At 38.3% G+C, this 14,892-nt stretch overlaps 2 protein-coding genes across 2 annotated transcripts in view; both read right to left on the reverse strand.

The window, feature by feature from the left end:
• Positions 1-1,950: 1,950 nt before the first annotated feature.
• LOC149822616 (subtilisin-like protease SBT2.2) lies at positions 1,951-3,837 on the reverse strand. The gene is made up of 2 exons (XM_089981674.1): positions 3,562-3,837; positions 1,951-2,559 (listed from the first exon to the last, which is right to left on the reverse strand). Exons 1-2 carry the CDS (start codon positions 3,827-3,829, stop codon positions 2,153-2,155), a joined length of 675 nt encoding a protein of 224 aa, XP_089837800.1. The 5' UTR covers positions 3,830-3,837; the 3' UTR covers positions 1,951-2,152.
• Positions 3,838-3,907: 70 nt separating this feature from the next.
• The window catches only part of LOC149822617 (subtilisin-like protease SBT2.2), a 35,612-nt gene continuing 24,627 nt past the window's right edge, over positions 3,908-14,892 (reverse strand). The window contains exons 6-8 of the mRNA XM_089980330.1: positions 5,021-5,303; positions 4,513-4,838; positions 3,908-4,198 (exon numbers count right to left, since the gene is read on the reverse strand). Coding sequence (XP_089836456.1) covers positions 3,908-4,198; positions 4,513-4,838; positions 5,021-5,303 — 900 coding nt within the window. The remainder of the gene's footprint in view (positions 4,199-4,512; positions 4,839-5,020; positions 5,304-14,892) is intronic.

The raw sequence follows: 14,892 nt of genomic DNA on the forward strand, positions 1-14,892 counted from the left end.
GCTTGAACTCGTACAATAATTAAATCACAACTACATCGGCCTTCAGTAAGCATTTTGAGACTGTTATTGAACACCACTACCACCACCACCACCACCACGACAACCTCACTGACTCCCAAAAGAGCAATCAATCAACCATTTCTAACAATTAACACAAAATTGAAAACCATAAAGTTCTAAAGGCTTCACATCCCCAATTACATGTAAGCAATTCAAAGTCTATCCATTGTTTCGCATAAGAAACTCTAACTATCCACGTCTACTTCTGACTAATAATACTAGAATTAAAATTACCAAAATGTTATCATTCCTAAAATCAAAGGAGGGAAAAGTGAGGCCATTTAATCAACCAAACAACAGGCAAGGAAACTTTAAGAAAACTGAGCAAAGAAAAAGCCTTCAAAACCTTAAATTTCGTAACCAAATCGCAGAAAACCCATCAATCGCATAAACCCGAGTAAAGGGAAACCTTAAAAGGCGAAATGAAACAGGAATGGGGTCGAACGAAAACATGCCAAAGAAAAGGAGAAGGATCGAAAACAGAAGAATACCTCGAGTGAGCCTGTCGATGCTCATAGACAGCTGGTCCTGGCTCCGCCCCACCCTCCCCGATCGATCTTCGAAAACCCTAATTAGGGTTTCCAGCATCGACGAGATCCTTCTCCCCAACACCTCGGCATTTCCTCCGACAGCCTCCGTACCAGGAACGCTGCCGGAGGTGGCAGGATTTTCGGCTTCCGGCGACGATTTTCCGGCGTCGTCGGCATCTAGGGTTTCCGAGGAAGGATTTGCGTCCATGGTGGGAAGAGTTTTCCATGGCAGAATCCCTTGGAATATTTGAATTTGCAAGGAAATGAAAAAGCAAAACAAAAAAGTGAAAACACGAATATTTTTTCTATTGATCAGGATAAAAATGGGTCGGGTCTGACAAGACCCAAACCCGAACCCATAAAAACGGTTTTAGTTTTCGGTTCTGGATATGATAATTATTTCAGACTCGTATGGTGTATCAGGTCGAGGTTTAGTGGGTTGGGGTCTTTATCGGTTCAGCTATGAATTGATTTAGGAAAATAAATGTTCATGTCCGTTTTGGTTGGGTAGCAATTGGTTAAGATCTACACTGGTTTCGAATTTGGGTTGGGGTTCATATCTTGGCCTCCACCAACCCATGGGTCTTTAACAATCAGCTAAGATCTAACCAGTTCAATCCTGCGCTTCAGATTGGATATGCTTGAGTTTTGAGTCCAAACTTCAAAGTGATGTCTGGACCCATAAGATTGGATCCCAGTTCTTGAATTCGAATTTGGCTTGAGATTATCTGGTTGTCTCCAAGGCTTTGGGGATATGAGTGGATCGGAATCAGTTAAGTGTGATGATTACCAAACCTACATAAATTGGATAAAATATAACCAAAAATTCAGATCCAGATCCAGTTAACTTTTTAAAAGGAACATGAACAGGAAGCTACTTTGTGCAACATTAAGGGTGCAAACGGATTGGCTTTGATTGAACCTCCAATCTGAATCAAACACCTTATTTCCAGATACGGATTCTTAAAATAAGATCCCAATGGCTATCCAGATTGGATTCTAATTTACTGTTCAGATCAGTGTTTTGGGTTGGACTTGTGTTTGTATTTGGATCTGATCCAATCAGTTTGCACATTTTACATGTAAAAGGTAAAAACCTTGATTTGTGTCATATTTTAACCGGATCCTTTGGATCCAAATGCAATTTTATGTCTTTGGATCTTATTTGGATCCAGGTCCAGACCAGATCTCTTTACAAAAGTCAGACTTTGATTCGGATCATGCAGGACCCAGCCCATATCAGACGCGTTTGCACCCCTAGGTTCAGTCCATCATTAAACATCTTCCCTATAACAAGAACACCAATAACAATTACAAAGATGATAACAATGACAATGATCATCATTCAATTATTATGAAGAGAACAAGTCAATTAGCTTTTTTTTTTTTTGGATTAGATGTCAATTAGAATTTTTGACAAAGAAATGGGTGCCTACAGTTACAAAAACATTTGCTTGATTCTTTACAACAAAACTTACAAAGGAAATTCGCCATCAAACAAAACAACAAAAACACATGTATCAGGAAAATGAGGGAAACAAAAGCTACTGAGACATCTATTTTCAACCAGCAATTTTAGAAATCACTGAAATTGGGATGTTCAACACATGTCCATAACTTCCACAAATCGTGATTTTTCCGAAGCTTGCAGATGGGCTGTTGATGGTGGCATTCATAAACACTGTCAAATTCTGTCTCTGACCACTTGCTATGGAAAAATGAGTTGGAATTATAGTGACTGATACTCCAAAAGGAGCTGTCCAACTGATTCTGTAAGTTTCATCACCCGCAATATTTGTCACCATTCTGTGAACAGCTATAGACTGATACAGTTTGGCTACTGTAATAGAAGGTAAGTTGAGGTCTGTTGCAGCAATAGTGTTGGGCCCACAAGCTTGGCCTGTGTAGTTCTGCACAACCGGGCTGGATCCATTGATACCACAAAGAAAAGAGAAGAAATCATCATAGCCTGGAAAGACATGAACCGACATAAAAAAGGGAAGCTGGTTAATGTTGTCATCCTTCAATGAACATCAAAAGAAAAAGCCCATAAAACACAGTTTGCCAAGAAATGACCACAATTAGATCTCTAAATATTGTTGCCAACAGAAAGGCATCTAATGAAAACCAACATTGGGATTTGGGATGCATTTACTCCTATGCCAAAGTGCATTAAATTTATTTCACCAAAAACATGAGATAAACAACACAAGCCTCCTTTATTACTTCTGACAGTTGAATCATAGTTCCGGGAATAACGTGGAATTATCCATCTGCTGGGAAATCAAATAGGAGCCGCCAGGATGATTGGCTAGGTCTTCAAGATTTCTCACTGTGACTAGAAAAGAATCAACCAATGCACTTGATTTAACCGATGGAAATCTGTTTAGTGGCTTATGAGAAATTTCAGTGCATCAGTACAAACTTTGGACACAAACTTTTCAAAACTAAGCTTGTAAATGAAACAAGGCAAACCCACAACAAGAACTAATAGTATTTTTTGAGTTTCCAAAAAAAAAAGAGGCAAGCCCATAACCAAATTCCTCACGAACTCGAGCTTCAGTTTGCCCTGATAGCCATGGTACAGCATGGAGGAACTGAGCTTAAGTGAAGCCAAGCCACTGAGCTTGAACATGTGCCTTTTAAAAGCAAATCCAAGAGTATATTACTACAACAATAATTTCCCATAGATAATTGTGCAGAAACTACACACATAAACATAAACATATATATGTTTGTGCAAAATATATATACAATTATGCAAAGAACCACACAAATTTCTTTAACTGACTGGGCCAAAACCCATGAAAGCTCATGCTTAACTTATTTAATATATAACCTTGAGATTGCTCTTGAACTCGGCTGACTGAGCTCCATAAATAATCTTTCAAGCATGCACATCTACAACTATGGACATGCCAGCAAAAAATTATCAACAGTTTCACATTGGCAAATATAAGGAGAAGCTTACTGGCATCAAAGATCAGACCAGGATCCAAAGCAGCAGTCACATTGACAAAGCCACTGCCCATATCAAAAGGTGTAGCTGGAGATTGGCTTAAATCCGGATTGCTGTATGCACGTTGTGCCATTATTGGACCCCTTTGCTTGTTATACAGGGAGGCAGTAGTGGAGAGCACAGAAGCGATGGCTGCAGGATTAAATCTAGGGAACTTCTGCTTGATGAGAGCAGCAAGCCCTGCAACGTGAGGTGCGGCCATGCTTGTGCCCGATATCATTGCAAACCTTTCACCTAATTTAATAAAATGATTGAATGAAGTAAAGGCAAACCACTCCAATTTAAAAAATTCTGATGGCTAAATTACATGCATGATACCTTCAAATTCTACTAAATCAGTCCCTGAAGAACTCCATGCGGCCCAGATGAAACTACCAGGGGCTATTAAGTTGGGTTTCATGAAATCTGCATCATCAAAAAATGCATTTTCTGGGTCTGGGCCTCTTGCAGAATAGTACAAAACTTTTGGTGCTGAATTGTTGTACGAAGGTTTCAGTCCCCCTGAAATTCTAGCAATGCCTCCAAAATGGACAATCGTATTTGATGATGCATTTCTCACTAATGAACCATTGTAATATTGGAGGAGAATCTGCACATAAGCATCTGTTAAGAAAGCAGAACACATGAAATACAACTAAGATGAGAGGCCAGAGAATAGTGGAACATACACAATGAGAAAGCATAAATCCAATTTTCTGACACAGGTTAGTATGTGGTTCAAAGTCGAACCACTATATGATGGGCAAAACAAATCAAACAAAGAAACCATTTTTATTAAACATAACAAGAAATCAAGCAGCATCGAAACAAACAGCTAGAGTCACAGCCAATCCTGATAGTGTGTGTGTGTGTGTGTGTGTGTGTGTGTGTGAGAGTGAGAGAGAGAGAGAGAGAGAGAGAGACCTTTGAATTATCTGAAGGAATTATCAAGCCAGGAATCTTCATTGGCATTTGATTTATCTGAAAACCGATAATAAAAGGATCTACTAAGAAAACCACCCCTGCCGCATTGAGAGTCTCAGCTGTTTTCAGAGCCTGTTTAATGGAGGAGAGTCCTAGCACAAAGCGAAGTGAGTAACTGCAAATCAAAATGTTTCCTTGAACCAACTCCTTCTTCAATTGACCAGGATCTTGGCATTCACCCAAATACATATTTTTTGAATCTACAGTTTCATTCACCGCATGAATTGCTGATATCAGAGAGTACATTTTGTTTTTACCCATTCCAGCTGCAGATGAGATAGAGAAGTTAACACCTTTTGATGGATGATATCAGCAAAATGGACCCACTTATTCTCACAAATTTTTTGGTCTACGATAGAAATGCATCCTTGTATGATCAAAATACTGACAGAAACAGGAAAAATTCAGGTTTCATGACATTAAATGTTAACTATGCAGCTCAACTTACGTGCAAGCCCAATCCCCGGGATGGTCACATCATTGCCAAGTATAATTGAATTAGAATAAGTTCTATCATCAGCTGCAGCACCTACAGTGAAGATCCATGGACTGAAGGAAGAAATGCTTTTGAATGAAGGTCCAGTATTTCCAGCTGCCTGGACAACAAAGATGCCAGCCTTTACAGCTGAGAGAAGTGCCATATCTATTGGATTGAAAAAAGTTGCAATCCCAGGAGGACGTCTGTTTGGAGTGATAGATAAGCTGATTATATCCACTCCATCTTGAGCTGCCTACACACAGAAATATGTTACCATTCTGGATGGTGAATTAACACAGGTATATCTGTAACCAGAAAAGTGCAATCATGTAAATCTCACTACACATTATCTGAAATCAGGGAGGGGGAGGGCGTACATAAGTGGAGCCAAGCACAAACCTAGGCTGCTCAAGCTTGTCTTGGTAATGGAAGTACCAGGCATTAGTTTCGCTCACACAATTTTGTTCTAGCAATTGTTGCCAAGCATGAATCAATACAATAAAATAATAACCTACATACATAATTTATTGTATCATGTGCTCGAACCAGCAATTAGCCATAGCAAATAATAGGTGAAACGATGCAACAGCCAGAGAATATCCACAGAACCGCTCTTGATGGCCCAGCAACCCACCCAACAATTTTATATTGATCGCACCACAAATGTCAAAGCCTGATACAACTCAACGCTCTTTAGGAGCCCAGTTTTTAGAATTAGAATCATGAAACCTTTATAACACCCACATTTTCATGCATCAGGGGAGGTTATCATGATTATCTAAAAAAGTGTATCACGTTGGGTTGCCAGTCATGACCTCTCTTATTCTTAGGCTGTCAACATGTTTCTGAGTTGTATATCTTAAATATAAAATATGGCTGCAATGTTTCAGAATATTTTTAAAAAGACTAACATTTGTAGAAAGAATAGCTCCATGTTTGAATTTATAATATCTTTCTCCCTCTCTTCACTATGTCACAGGGACATGCATTTCTTAATTTGTATCCTAAGTTACATGGCAGGACACGAGATGGAATTATGATAAAAGATTCACCATGACGGTCAAACCCATGTCCAACCTAGTCAACAGATATCAATCTGTATCAGGCAAGATCAAAACCAAACCAAATATTATTTTTGCCCTATTTCTTATCTATTTTATTTTGAATTTCAACAATATAAAAGGGTAATTTACATAAAGCAACCTACAGTATGCTCAAATTACATTTAACCATTTGTGGTTTTGAAATTTTAGAAATAGCTGCTGTCCTTTTATATGACATCTCTCACAACCATTTCCACTTCACCTCATCAACTTAACAACCATGTTACACCGGTCCTAGTTAATAGAGAACAATGACAAAATTACCCCTGTTTTTTTATAGATACTCAAGATACCTGTTACATACTCTCTCTCTCTCTCTCTCTCTCTCTCTCTCTCTCTCTCTCTCTCTCTCTCTCTCTCTCTCTCTCCTATTCTTTCCAACAAATATGATTTTTGCTACACGACACTATCTCTCTTCATCTCTCTAAGACGAAAGAAAACAAAAAAAAAACTAGTTATTGACATTTATAAGCAATGTTTGAACAAATTAAATATAATCCAACATTGTTTTTTGTAGCCATTTTCGTTTTTGTCCCTAATATCTTCGACCAGTCTTGGTGCACCATAATGACTTCCACACCAAACTGCTGATGTAGGGAAAGAACATAGCAAGCTCTTATACATGCTTGACCCATGAAATAGAATCAATGCTATTAAAAGTCCTAAGAGAAAATAGATGAACTTTTATTGATGTTGCATATACGAATTGCAGCAGAAGTCATGTAGGTTGTTTAAGAATAACAGCTTTAGATAAAGTTCAAAGACTATACCTGCTAACTATGCAGTTAAAGTCCTGCCTAAGCTATCTAGGCTATGTAGTTAAAGTCCTGCCTAGGCTATCTAGGCGTAGGTTTACTGCCTAGAAGCGCCTAGGTGCCTAGGCAAGTATCTAGATGGGAGAGGGGGCGCCAAGATTGGTATTTTACATTTGCTTTTTTATAATGTTTAAAACATTACAATCATGTTTTTAATTGTATATTTTGAAATACTTTAGTTTTTTAGTATTTTTCTGAATGGTTATGATTTTTATATTTTTATTTTAAATAAATTTAATCTTTTGGTATTTTACATTTGCTTTTTTATAATGTTTAAAACATTACAATCATGTTTTTAATTGTATATTTTGAAATACTTTAGTTTTTTAGTATTTTTCTGAATGGTTATGATTTTTATATTTTTATTTTAAATAATTTTAATCTTTTGTGGGTGTCTAGCTGACACAGCTAAACAAAGATTTGTTTAGATGGATTTGAATGTTAGAAATGTAATTATGTTTTAATTGTTTAGCTTCGTACATGAATCATATTTTGAAGTTGGGGTTGTTTAGCTTCATAAACTGTGCTGAATATGTATTTTCTATTATTTCTAAGAATTTATTGTAATCTTTTTTAATTTTTTAAATTTTTGAGCCCGACTAGGCCAACTATTAAAGACTGGGCACCAACTAGGCCTTTTAGGGGAGTGGCGCCTGTGAGAAAATGGTTAGAGAGGAGAGAGACACTCTGATGGCGGTGTGAGAATACCCAATTCAGGGTCTGCGGCTGCTTCTCATTAAGTATATACAGATACAAAATTAGGGTACGAAAATACCCATTACATGATATGTTAGAATTACAACATGCCATTAATGAGCATGTGTTTAAATAAAACAAATTGGGTTTGGATCCTGAGATCCAGACCCAGTCGTGAATGACAACTTGCCTTTTAACATCCAAAACTTGTCCTTGATAAGTCCTTCTGTAAACAAGTCAGCACCTTAATCAGCAATCCGTACATATTCTGGTTCAATTTCCTTCTCTTCGACCTTCTATCTTACAAAATGTTGATCAATTTCAATATGTTTGGCACAACTGTGGTAGATAGGATTGAATGACATGTTGATAGCACTTTGATTGTCACACAAAATAATGCTTTTAGAAATCGATTCTCCTACTTTTGTCAACAGGTGTCTGATCCATGTTACTTCGGCTGTAGCAACTGTCATTGATCTATATTCAACTTCTGTGCTCGACCTGGCTATGGCCTTTTGTTTCATACTGCTCCAGAAGACAAGATTTAGACCAATGAAAACACAATATCCTGCTGCGTCTGTGTAAGTAAGAAGTTCATGCATGTGATGGCCATGCATACTCTTTCTGTACAGAAGATCATCTCCAATAGTTCCCTTCAAATATCGAAGAATGCGTTTAACAGCTTCCATATGCCCAATATGTGGTTCCTGATTGACAGAATAGACAATGTCAGACCGAGTGAAGGTAAGATACTGAAGCATTCTTACTATCCCGCAATATCTTGTAGGATCCTCGTACAAATCTTCATCTTGGAAATTGAGTTTCTGATTAAGTACACTGGGTGTGCTTAGAGGCCTGTAATCTGTCATACCTACCTTGCTAAGAACATCAACGGTATACTTATGTTGAGTAAGTGTCATGCCTTCAGAAGTCCTGTCAACTTTTATTCCAAGAAAGTATCGCAGTTTACCAAGATCCTTCATCTTGAATCTATGGTTCAAAAGTTCTTTAACCTGTTCAATATGTTTATTAGAGTTACCTGTAACGATAATGTTATCAACATATATCAATAATAGGGTAACTATATCTTTGCATTTAAATATAAAAAGAGAATCGTCAAGAAGAGACCGACTAAAACCATATTTTTCTACTTCAAGAGAGAAACTATCAAACCAAGATCGAGATGACTGTTTCAGACCATATATAGCTCTCTTTAATCTGCACATGTATTCTTTAGATTTCTCTTTTGCATACCCAGTGGGCTGCTCCATGTATGCTTCTTCCTTCAGAGTTCCATGTAGAAACACATTTTTCACATCCAGTTGGCTGAGAGTCCACTGGTGCTCAACAGCCAATGATAGTATGATGCGAATAGTGCTCATTTTCACGATTGGACTGAAGGTCTTATCATAATCTTGTCCTTGCTCCTGTGTGAAGCCTTTGGCAACCAGCCTAACCTTATATCGCTCGATAGTACCATCTGGCTTATACTTTATCTTATACACCCACTTTGACCCAACCACATTTCGATTGTGTGGTTTGGGAACAATATCACAAGTGTCACATTCATGAAGAGCCTTCATTTCTTCGTTCATAGCTTTAATCCATCTCTTAGAATTTATTGCTTGATAAAATATTGTGGGTTGCTCTTCCTTGCCCAAGGAGGTTAGGAAGAGTTGAAAATCAATCGTGAAGTTCTCATAACTAACCCACCTATCAATAGGATGTCGAGATCGGGTAGACCTTCTGTGAACAGGTGATTGAATGGAAACAAGAGAATTCTGCTCCTGATTAGAGCTGGGTATTAGAATATGAATTGGATTTGGATCCCTTATTGGATCCATATTCATATCCTGTTTTATAATGTTGTATTTTACTTTTCTTAAACAGGGCATTTATGTCCTTGTAAAAAGGTTGTAACCCTATTTAATATCATTAAAGTTTACCGCAGCCCATTGAATGAAAGAGAGGTTGCAGATTCCCAGAAAGCACGAGTTCTCTTCTTCCTCACTTCCTATACTCTTCTAGATTTCCTCAACAACAAGATCTGTCAGTGGAAGGGCAGTTCTATGATGGTATCAGAGCAACGAGCCTAAAGGCGTCATCGGAATCTTCCAGAAAAGTGTGTCAAAGAGGTTTGTTTAAAAAAAAATCCAAACCCTTCTTCCACCGTCCTCTTACCTTTTCTTCCTCTGATATTATTTTCCCTCAAACCCCTTGTTTGTTTCCTTTCTTCCTCTCTCTTAATGTCTCCTTTCTCTTAAGGTCTCTGATATTCTTTATATTTCTGGATTGCTGTTAAAACGTGATACGATCCTGTTTAGCTTTATTTCATTGTTGCTATTAAAACGTGATACGACCCTGTTTAACTTTATTTCATTCATATTATTTTTTTGGGTTGCTGTTAACTTATCATTTTTCTGGGTTGTTGTCTTTAACATCAGAAAATCAATACTTTTGGCTGACTCCTTGGACTCTGATCTGCGTATTTCATTGAGGGTATCTTTCCTATATCACGTTACACATTAGTTTCAGTGTATGCTTCTTGGTTTGAATCCCATCAACATATTATTTGAGTGATTTGGATTCTGCTAACAACATCGTTAGCCTGCAGTTTGCCTAAAAAAAACACTTGTTATCGTTGTGTCCTCCAGATCCCTTTCTAGCTTATTCATTTTAGTTTGCAGTTGTGCAATTCTTTCTTCAAACTTAGCTTGCCATTCCACCAGCTCTTCATCAGTGTCTTCATTCTCCTCAGCTAAAGGAGCAAGTTGAGATTGTTGAAGCTTAATAATGTACTTCTTTTGGTAGTACTCATATCTCAAATCTTTAAGTGTTGTCTCTGTGTGTTGTATCTTATCTTCTCATAGAACTTTTTGTCCCAATCCGATCATGGATTCTTTTTTTCCCCAATCTACTCTTTCTTCTAGTTTTTGGGGTCAACTCGTTTCAGAAAAACTCGATAACAATAACTTATTGACCTGGAAAAGACAGATTATTCCTTTTATCAAAAGTCAGGACCTCTTTGGACACTTGGATGGATCTGTCCCAGCCCATCAGAATTTGTTGTGCAGGAAATTAAAGATGCAGGTGAAGCTATCTCGACTAAACTCACTCGAAACCCTAATTTTATTTCCTGGATGAAACGTGACCAAGCTCTAGTTGCATATATTACCTCCACCTTATCCCAGGAAGTTCTTATTGCCATTTCTGATGATTGCTCTGTCAAGGAGCTGTAGGAAAGATTGGTTCATACATACTCACAGATTTCAGAAGCTAGAATCATGTACGTTAAGCGTGAATTCCAATTACTCAAAAAGGGGACTATGACTATTATGGAGTTCCTAAACAAAGTCAAGAGTATCACTGATCAACTGGCTGTGGTGGGGTGTAAGGTATCAGATCGAGACATGGTCCAATAGACATTGAATGCATTGGGACAAGAATATCATGTGTTTGTGACCTCTTTGTTATGTCTACCTGAGCTTCCTAGCTTTGAAGATCTGTGAGCCAAGATGTTACAATGTGAGGCCACGTTGAAGGGTTTAACAGGTGAAACAAGTGGACAATCTGATTCTCATGAAGTCCTTGCTACAGGCTTTGGTTTAGGGCGCGGACGTGCGGACAATTATTTTGGTGGAGGACGAGGAAGAGGGAGGGGTGGGCAAGGAGGACGCGGATTGCTCCCCACTCCCAGTGGATCACCCAATCCATTTATAGGAAGTCAAAACAGCAAGAGTGTTCCCATTTGCTATCAGTGCAACAAACGTGGCCACATCAAAGCTAACTGTTGGTTCAATCCCCAAAATCCTCAAAACCGCAATAGAATACAAAGCAATAGAAATGTGGCTCCATCAGGATCTGCGGGTATCTTTCGGGTTCGTGATGACGCTAAGGACCTTCTCTTGTCTGCTATGGCTAACCTGAACCTGAAACAAAATGATGATGGAATATGGTATATTAACTCTGGGGCAGCAGCTCATGTCACTGGCAATGCATGTAAGTTCTCTACTTTAATCCCCTATTTTGGTAAATCTAATATTGTAACTAGAGATGGGACTCACCACCCTATTTCAAATGTAGGCAACGTCTTATCCCTTTGTCTGCATCCTCATCCATTCCTTTATCTAATGTTGTCCATGCATCAAATATAAAGAAAAACATTGTCTCTGTTTCTAAGCTTGTTGATTCTACCAACTCATCTGTTGAATTCACTCCTACTTCTGTCTTTGACAAGGATCTTCAAATGAAGAAGATGTTCGCTAAAGGGAAGCGACGTGGAAACATGTATATCTTCAATGAAGATCTAGCCTCCACTGTTCTGAAGCCTCCCAAGTTTGATCATGCCTCTACAAGTGTTTTGAGTATATCCCAACATAATAAGCTAGAACTTTGGCATTCCCGTCTTGGTCATTGTAGTCAAGTTTTTATTGAAAAATTAGTGTCCAATGGTTTCCTTCCAGAGTCTGTTTCATCCTCGTTGAAGAATAAAATGTGTTCGAGTTGTAAGGTCTGCAAAAGTCATGTACTTCATTTTCATCAAATAAATAAAAGAGCATTCATGCCTTTTGAGATAATATGTTCTGATGTTTGGGGCCCAGCCCCCAATGTTTCCTCTTCCGGAAGTAAATATTATGTATCTTTTATTGACAGTTTTTCTCGGTTTACTTGGATATTCTTCATGAAACACAAATCAGAGGTTTGTCTTATTTTTCGTCATTTCCATGCTTATGTTAAAACCCAATTCTCTCAAAATATTCAAAATCTACAATGTGATGGAGGTGGTGAGTATTCACCCAAAGAATTTTTAGATTTTTTCCAAGATAACGGGATACATCGTAAAGTTTCTTGCCCGTACACTCCACAGCAAAATGGAATTGTTGAACGCCAACACAGACACATTGTGGAAAGTGCAATGAGCATGATGCATGGTTCTGACATCCCTGTTAGTCTTTGGACAGAAGCTTTTCATACTGTCACTCATGTGATCAATCGCCTTCCTATGCCCATCCTTGAAAATCAGTCCCCCTATTATGTTCTCCATGGTGTACATCCAGATTATGATGAGCTACGAGTTTTTGGATGCATATGTTATGTACATATTGATAGATCCATGAGAACTAAGTTTCAGGACAAAGCCTATATGCCAATTTGTTGGTTATGCAGATGAACACAAAGGTTACAGGTGCTATGATCTTGTAAGTAAAAGAATTCGAATTTCCAGAAATATTGTTTTTGATGAAAATAGTTTTATGGGGAATAAAGCGGATCATAATCGTGAACATATTAACACTACTGGTAATTGGTATGATCCATGGCTCAGTGCTGAACTTATTTCACATGCTGCGGAACACACTAATCTGGCTACTGAAAGCATATGTGATGAGACAACTTCAGATGAGGCATCGAGAATAGAATGTCTGAGATACAAAGGAAATGTTTATACCAGGAGGCTCAAAGAGCAAACAGATGTGCCTGCTGGAGAACACGTGGCCTTGTCCAATAATGGAGAATCACCAAGAAGATCTGGCAGGATAAGGCATCCTATTGAAAAGTGGGTGAGTTATGATAATTTTTCAATGGATTTTCAGGTTTTTCTATCCAAGATTGAAAAACATGAAGAACTACTTGGTTTTTGTCAAGCTATTTATTCTAATAAATGGATTGAAGCGATGAATGAGGAAATCGAGACGCTTCATGAATGCCAGACATGGAAGATAGTTGTGTGTCCCCTAGATAAAAATGTTGTTGGCTCAAAATGGGTTTATAAGATTAAATATAAACTGGACGGTAGCATTGAACGATACAAAGCACGCCTTGTTGCTAAAGGTTTTACTCAAGAATACGGTCAAGATTACGAGGAGACATTCAGCCCAGTGGTGAAAATGGGAACTATTCGTATTATTCTTGGCCTGGCAATTGAACATGAGTGGCCTCTTAGTCAGCTTGATGTTAAAAATGCATTTCTGCATGGAGACTTAAAAGAAGAGGTTTACACGGAGCAGCCTCAAGGTTATGTAGAGGGAGACCCAAAGAAATATGTAAGTAAATTAACCAGAGCATTGTATGGCTTAAAGCAAGCCTCCAAATCTTGGTTTGAAAGCTTCTCCTTAGAAATTCAGAACCACGGTTTCATCCGGTCCCAACTAGATCATTCTCTATTCATATACAAGGATGGAACCACTGTGGTCTTCCTACTCATATATGTTGATGATATCGTAATCACTGGTAATGCTCCTGATCACATTCAGCGAATTAAAGTGCTACTAAGTATGCAGTTCAAGATGAAAGATCTTGGGAAACTAAGATATTTTCTTGGTGTAGAGGTGGACAGACAGGATGAAAAAATGTCATTGACTCAACACAAATACACTCTTGATCTTATGGCCAAAGCAGGAATAACAGATTGTAAACCTCTGCCTACACTCAGTGTTGTCAATCAAAAGCTCAGCATTTGTGATGGTGAGTTGTATCCTGATGCAAGCAAGTACCGCAGTATAGTGGGTATGTTACAGTACCTCACTTTTACCAGACCAGATATCGTATATTCTGTAAATCAAGTATCTCAGTTCATGCATGAACTGAAAACTGGTCACATGGATGTCGTCAAACGTATTATTCGCTATCTAAAAGGCACAGTGGGTGATGGACTCACATATGTTCAGTCTTCATGTGGTACGCCAAAACATGAGATATTGGCGTACACAGATACAGACTGGGTAGGGAACCCAGATGAAAGGAGATCTGTTTCAGGGTACTGTGTTTTTATTGGAAAAAATCTTATTCCATGGAGCAACACAAAACAGAAGGTTGTGGCAAGATCTAGCACAGAAGCTGAGTATAGATCTATAGCAGCTGCCACAGTTGAAGTGACCTGGATTAGGCATCTACTTGCAGAGATGGGAGAGAATGTCTCAAGTTCAAAGCTTACGTGTGATAATAAAAGTGTCATACAAATTGCAATCAACCCTGTCCATCACAGTCGGACCAAGCATATCGAGATTGACCAACATTTCACCAGACAAAAGATAGCAGACAAAGAAATTGAACCAGTTTATGTGTCTTCAGAAGACCAAGTTGTTGATGTGTTCACAAAAGGTCTCACAAGGAACCATTTCTGGTATCTGAAGAACAAGTTGTAAATGGTTTACTCCCATGCACAACTTGAGGGAGGGTATTAGAATATGAATTGGATCTGGATCCCTTATTGGATCCATATCGTGTTTTA

Source organism: Nuphar pumila, chromosome 11 (genome assembly GCF_984573655.1).
Source record: "Nuphar pumila chromosome 11, dmNupPumi1.hap1.1, whole genome shotgun sequence".
Classification (NCBI taxonomy): domain Eukaryota; kingdom Viridiplantae; phylum Streptophyta; class Magnoliopsida; order Nymphaeales; family Nymphaeaceae; genus Nuphar; species Nuphar pumila.

Excerpts from the sequence above, each read along its gene's own strand:
- LOC149822616 (XM_089981674.1), bottom strand. The coding sequence starts at position 3,829 with ATGATATCGGGCACAAGCATGGCCGCACCTCACGTTGCAGGGCTTGCT. Across the intron at positions 2,560-3,561 it reads TGGTCTGATCTTTGATGCCA|GCTATGATGATTTCTTCTCT; the intron begins GTAAGCTTCTCC and ends ATGTCTTTCCAG.